The sequence below is a fragment of the Carcharodon carcharias genome, unplaced genomic scaffold, assembly GCF_017639515.1.
Source record: "Carcharodon carcharias isolate sCarCar2 unplaced genomic scaffold, sCarCar2.pri scaffold_785_ctg1, whole genome shotgun sequence".
Lineage (NCBI taxonomy): Eukaryota > Metazoa > Chordata > Chondrichthyes > Lamniformes > Lamnidae > Carcharodon > Carcharodon carcharias.
In genome coordinates this window covers 49,247-55,784 of record NW_024471112.1, presented here as the reverse complement: position 1 = coordinate 55,784, position 6,538 = coordinate 49,247, and the positions used below count along the sequence as shown (strand labels likewise).

Here is a 6,538-nt window from a genome sequence, read left to right as displayed (position 1 = left end):
AGGGAGGGCTGGAGGGGGTTACAAGGTTATGGAGGGTTGGAGGGGGTTACAGGGTTAGGGAATGTCTTGGACTTTGAGGAATTTTGAATTTGTGGCACTGGAATCGAGTGTAGACCAGCAAGCCTTGGGGTTATGGGGAATGGCTAAATCCATACCTATTCTTCCAATTCCCACTGCTCCACTTTCGGCGGCCGTGCCTTCAGCTGCCTGGGGTCTCCCGAGCTCTGGAATTCCCTCCCTAAACCTCTCCACCTCCCTCCCTCTCTCTCTCTCTCTCTCCCTTTCATTGGCTTGTTAAAACCTCTCTAACTGAGCGATTGTCCCTGGGTATCTCCGAATGTGGCCTGGAGACTGATTTTGTTCAAGGGTGTTCCTCTGAAGCAACGTGGGATGTTATTCCGCTTTGTGAGGCTGTGTAAATGCAGTAACTGTAGGTACATGAATGTACTCTGCTGTGTGAAAGCGGGCGTCCGAGCTACATTCGAAGGCATCTTGCCTCTCCTGCTCACTCTCTGCACCGTACTAATCGGTCTTCATTCCTCCCCCAGAAGAAACCAGTAGCGTTTGCAGTGCGGACAAATGTCACATACTGTGGGCCACTGGATGAGGACTCGCCAGTTCAGGGAGCTGCCATTTCCTTCGATGCTAAAGACTTTCTACATATAAAAGAGGTGAGAACTCATTACAATCCCAATGGATCCAACCCCCTTCCCGTTCACTCCCACCATACACAATCCCAATGGACCCAAACCCCTTCCTGTTCACTCCCACCATACACAATCCCAATGGACCCAAACCCCTTCCCGTTCACTCCCACCGTACACAATCCCAATGGACCCAAACCTCTTCCCCTTCACTCCCACCGTACACAATCCCAATGGACCCAAACCTCTTCCCGTTCACTCCCACCGTACACCATCCCAATGGACCCAAACCCCTTCCCGTTCACTCCCACCGTACACCATCCCAATGGACCCAAACCCCTTCCCGTTCACTCCCACTGTACACAATCCCAATCCCAAACCCCTTCTCGTTCACTCCCACTGTACACCATCCCAATGGACCCAAACCCCTTCCCGTTCACTCCCACCGTACACAATCCCAATGGACCCAAACCCCTTCCCGTTCACTCCCACTGTACACAATCCCAATGGACCCAAACCCCTTCCTGTTCACTCCCACTGTACACAATCCCAATGGACCCAAACTCCTTCCCGTTCACTCCCACTGTACACAATCCCAATGGACCCAAACCCCTTCCCGTTCACTCCCACCTTACACAATCCCAATCCCAAACCCCTTCCCGTTCACTCCCACCGTACACCATCCCAACGGACCTAAACCCCTTCCCGTTCACTCCCACCGTACACCATCCCAATCCCCTTCCCGTTCACTCCCACCGTACACCATCCCAACGCACCCAAACCCCTTCCCGTTCACTCCCACCGTACACAATCCCAATGGACACAAACCCCTTCCCGTTCACTCCCACTGTACACCATCCCAACGGACCCAAACCCCTTCCCGTTCACTCCCACCGTACACAATCCCAATGGACCCAAACCCCTTCCTGTTCACTCCCACCGTACACAATCCCAATGGACCCAAACCCCTTCCCGTTCACTCCCACCGTACACAATCCCAACGGACCCAAACCCCTTCCCGTTCACTCCCACCCTGCATCTGAATGGATCCAGTCACATCCCATCTCTTGGTTTTCCTTGGCCACTCTGGCTTTGCAGCTCTCACTGAACTCATCCCTTCGCCCCACGCACTTAGGCTTGAGATTTGACACCGCCCCCCCCCCCCCACCCCCAACCCTCGGAGGACTAACCCGAGCAAATTCACAGGCCGGGTCCATCCTCGACAGTCTGTGTTCCCCACTCCCCTCCCCCAACCTCAGCCAAGCTTCATATCTGTCGTTTTCCTTCCTGCAGAAATATAACAATGACTGGTGGATTGGACGGCTGGTGAAGGAGGGATACGAGACCGGCTTTATCCCAAGTCCATTACGGCTGGAGGCAATCAGATCCAGACACAGCATCCACGGGTAATGAATTCCCTTTACGAGACTCCAGATCCATATTGCGGCTAATATAGAGGCATTCCAGCAAATAGGAACGTTTGACAGAGTTACCATGGTTTCAGGATAGGGAAATTGGGCTCGACAAACCCGAGAAGAGTTTTTTTTTCAGGAGGGTGAATAAGGGTGAACCGGTGGATGTAGTATATTTAGATTTCCAGAGGGCGTTCAGCAAGGCGCCACACGAGAGCTCGTTACGCGGGTTTGGTGGTCATAGGCTTGGCGGCGTCTTTGTAATGTCGCTGGACAAGTAACCCAGAGACACACGCGCAAAGGCTCTGGGGACACGGGTTCAAATCCCACCCCGGCCGCCGGTGGAATTTAGAATTCGATTAATAAAACCCGGATTCGAGAGCGAGTCTCAGTCACGGTGTCCGTGACGACGATCATCGATTGTCATGAAAACCCGTCTGGTTCGCTAAGGTCCCCTTTAGGGGAGGAGGGATATCTGCCCAATTTACCCCGGTCTGGCTCTACACGTGACTCCAGCCCCCCCACCCCCCACCCCCACACACACACACACACACACAGAGCGATGGGGCTGAGCCTTAACTACCCCTCAGAGACAGCCGAGCGAGACGCTCAGCTCGAGGGGGTAATTAGAGACGGGAAAGAGCGAAGAGTATCCCGGATTGGTCCGCAGACGGAAAGCAGGGAGCAGATCTAAGGAGCAGATGCGTGTAGAATGTAAGCACCGGCGTGGGCCAGACCTGGAAGGTGGATATAATTCCACGTCCTTCTGCAGTCGGGTGTTGGAACAGGAGGTGGTTAGTGGAGGAGGGGGAGGGAAGGGGCAGCGTGTGAACCAATAAGAGAGAGTGCATGAGTCGGCGTCGGGCACTGATGTTGTTTTCAATCCCTTCAGGAAAGGAGGTGGGAATTCGTCGACAAACCTCGGGGAGATGGTGTCAGGCAGCTGGAGGTTAACACCGCCATCCACAGGTGAATAGTTCCCGATCTTTGCATGGTCCCGGCGCAGCGGGGCGAGTGGCTGAATGGCCTCCTCCTGTTCCTGTGTAACAGCCTCGAGGGGCTGAATGGCCTCCTCCTGTTCCTGTGTAACAAGCTCGAGGAGGAGGGGGCTGAATGGCCTCCTCCTGTTCCTGTGTAACAAGCTCGAGGAGGAGGGGGCTGAATGACCTCCTCCTGTTCCTGTGTAACAGGCTCGAGGAGATGGGGCTGAATGGCCTCCTCCTGTTCCTGTGTAACAGCCTCGAGGGGCTGAATGGCCTCCTCCTGTTCCTGTGTAACAGCCTCGAGGGGCTGAATGGCTTCCTCCTGTTCCTGTGTAACAGGCTCGAGGAGATGGGGCTGAATAGCCTCTTCCTGTCCTTGTGTAACAGCCTTGAGGGGCTGAATGGCCTCCTCCTGTTCCTGTGTAACAGGCTCGAGGAGGAGGGGCTGAATGGCCTCCTCCTGTTCCTGTGTAACATGCTCAAGAAGGGAGGGGGCTGAATGGCCGATATTCTCATTCTAACTAATTTAACTCTTTTTCTTTTCTAATTAATAGCGAAACAGAAGCAAAAGGTGGTAAGTTTCAATCAGTATCTTCTATAATCATCTTTTCTCATCAGAGGGAGGAATGACAGCACTGAGTTTAGTACAGCCAACTCCCTCTACACAATCCCCATCAAACACTCCCAGGACAGGTACAGCACGGGGTTAGATACAGAGTAAAGCTCCGTCTACACTGTCCCCATCAAACACTCCCAGGACAGGTACAGCACGGGGTTAGATACAGTGTAAAGCTCCTTCTACACTGTCCCCATCAAACACTCCCAGGACAGGTACAGCATGGGGGTTATATGACGTGTAGAAACCTGTTGAATGTCTGGAGGACCTGGAGAATGTGGAAGAGAATCACAGTTTCGCTGTTATTGAAGATGGAGTAGGGTTGACTGTCGGCTTGGTGTGAGAATAATGTTGTGGGGATTAGTGGGAAGACGTCCGGACTTAGATGCTGCCCCCCTCGTTTAAAATAAAGTGGGGGAGTGATAAATCTGGCACCCTTGGACTATCAATCTAAGGTCAGTGATAGGGACTCTCTTCCAGATGGGAATCCCAGAAAAACTTAATTACCTTTGGGGAAAAATAGAGACTAAAATGACAGTCATTTGTTTGAGGGAAACCCTAAGCGCTCATTTGATCGTGTTCTTTGAAGAACTAACAGGGATGGTCAGTGAGGGCATTGTGCTCGATGTCGTTTACAATGAACCCGTATAAAACACTGGTTCAGCCCCAGCTGGAGTATTGTGTCCAGTCCTGGGCCCCGCACTTTAGGAACGATGTGAACACGTTGGAGAGAGAGTGTGGAAAAGATTGACGAAAATGGTTCCAGGGATGAGGAACTTCAGTGACGTGGACAGACTGGAGACGCTGGGACTGTTCTCCTCGGAGAAGAGAAGGTCGAGAGCAGATTTGATCGAGGTGTTCAAAACCAGGAGGGGTCTGGGACAGAGCGGACAGGGAGAGACTGTTCCCATTGTGGGGAGGATAGAGAACCAGAGGGACACAGATTTAAGGTGATTGGTAAAAGAAGCAATGGAGACTCAAGGAGAAACTTTCTCACACAGCGAGTGGTTAGGATCTGGAATGTGCTGCCTGAGAGTGTGGGGGAGACAGGGTCAATCGCGGCGTTAGGGTCTGGAATGTGCTGCCTGAGATTGTGGTGGAGGCAGTTAGATCGAGGCGTTAGGGTCTGGAGTGCGCTGTCTGAGAGTGTGGTGGAGACAGGGTCAATCGAGGCGTTAGGGTCTGGAATGTGCTGCCTGAGAGTGTGGGGGAGACAGGTTCAGTTGAAGTGTTAGGATCTGGAATGCACTGCCTGAGAGTGTGGTGGAGGCAGGTTCAGTTGAGGTGTTAGGATCTGGAATGCACTGCCTGAGACTGTGGTGGAGACAGGTTCAATCGAGGCTTTAGGGTCTGGAATGTGCTGCCTGAGACTGTGGTGGAGACAGGTTCAATCGAGGCTTTAGGGTCTGGAATGTGCTGCCTGAGAGTGTGGGGGAGACAGGGTTAGTCAAGGCGTACGAAAGGGAATCATTCTCTGAAGAGGAAAGCTTTGCAGGACTATGGGTAAAAGGAGACGATGGGGGTGGTGCCGGGGAGAGAGTGGAATTGGGTGAGTTCCTCTTCCAGAGAGCCAGCACAGGCCCGATGGGCTGAATGGTCTCCTTCTGTGCTGTAAACATTCCAGGTTCTCTGATTCTGTGACCCAGACCCGTGTGTGCGGAGCATATTTGCAGAGTTTGCGGGTGAAACCACCACCCTATCTCCAACCGGGCTGGGCCGAGTTTGGTCCAGAACCAGGGGTCACAGTCTCAGGATAAGGCGTCGGACATTTCGGACTGAGATGAGGAGGAATTTCTTCACTCGGAAGGTGGTGAGCCTTTGGAATTCTCTACCCCAGAGGGCTGTGGAGGAGTATGTTTAAGACAGAGATCAATAGACCCCTAGATATTAAAGATATCAAGGAACATGGGGATGAAGTTGAGGTAGAAGATCAATCATGACCTTATTGAATGTCAGAATGGGCTCAATGGGCCTACTCCTGCTCCTAGACCCAACCATCTCCAGCTGCTTCATCAATGACCTTCCTTCCATCATAAGGTCAGAAGTGGGGATGTTCGCTGATGATTGCACAATGTTCAGCACCATTCGCGACTCCTCAGATACTGAATCAGCCCATGTCCAAATGCAGCAAGACCCGGACAATATCCAGGCTCGGGGCTGACAAGTGGCAAGTAACATTCGGGCCACACAAGTGCCAGGTAATGACAATCTCCAACAGGAGAGACTCCAACCACCACTCCTTAACGTTCAATGGCATCACCATCACTGAATCCCCCACTGTCAACACCCTGGGGGTTACCATTGACGTGAAACTGAACTGGTCCAGCCATATAAATACTGTGGCTACAAGAACAGGTCAGAGGCTGGGAATCCTGCGGAGAGTCACTCACCTCCTGACTCCCCCCCCAAAGCCTGTCCACCATCTACAAGGCACAAGTCAGGAGTGTGATGGGATACTCCCCACTCGCCTGGATGAGTGCGGCTCCCACAACACTCGAGAAGCTCGACACCGTCCAGGACAAAGCAGCCCCCGCTCGATGGGGCACCCCATCCACAAACATTCACTCCCTCCACCACCACCGACGCACAGGGGCAGCAGTGTGTGTACCATCTACAAGATGCACTGCAGCAACTCGCCAAGGGCTCCTTCGACAGCGCCGCCCAAACCCACGACCTCTACCATCTAGAAGGACAAGGGCAGCAGACAGATGGGGAACACCACCACCTGCAAGTTCCCCTCCCAGCCACTCACCATCCTGACTTAGAAATATATCAGCCGCTCCTTCACTGTCGCCGGGTCAAAATCCTGGAACTCCCTCCCTAACAGCGCCGTGGGTGTACCTACACCACACGGACAAAATCCTGGAACTCCCTCCCAGCAAC

The 6,538-nt window shown here is 53.0% G+C and overlaps 1 protein-coding gene across 1 annotated transcript in view; it reads left to right on the top strand.

The window, feature by feature from the left end:
* Positions 1-548: 548 nt before the first annotated feature.
* Positions 549-6,538, top strand: part of LOC121275194 (voltage-dependent L-type calcium channel subunit beta-4-like) — a gene marked incomplete at its 5' end in the record, with an annotated part of 37,672 nt that continues 31,682 nt past the window's right edge. The window contains 4 exons of the mRNA XM_041182616.1: positions 549-671; positions 1,938-2,050; positions 2,949-3,025; positions 3,594-3,613. Of these exons, the coding sequence (XP_041038550.1) occupies positions 549-671; positions 1,938-2,050; positions 2,949-3,025; positions 3,594-3,613 (333 nt within the window). The remainder of the gene's footprint in view (positions 672-1,937; positions 2,051-2,948; positions 3,026-3,593; positions 3,614-6,538) is intronic.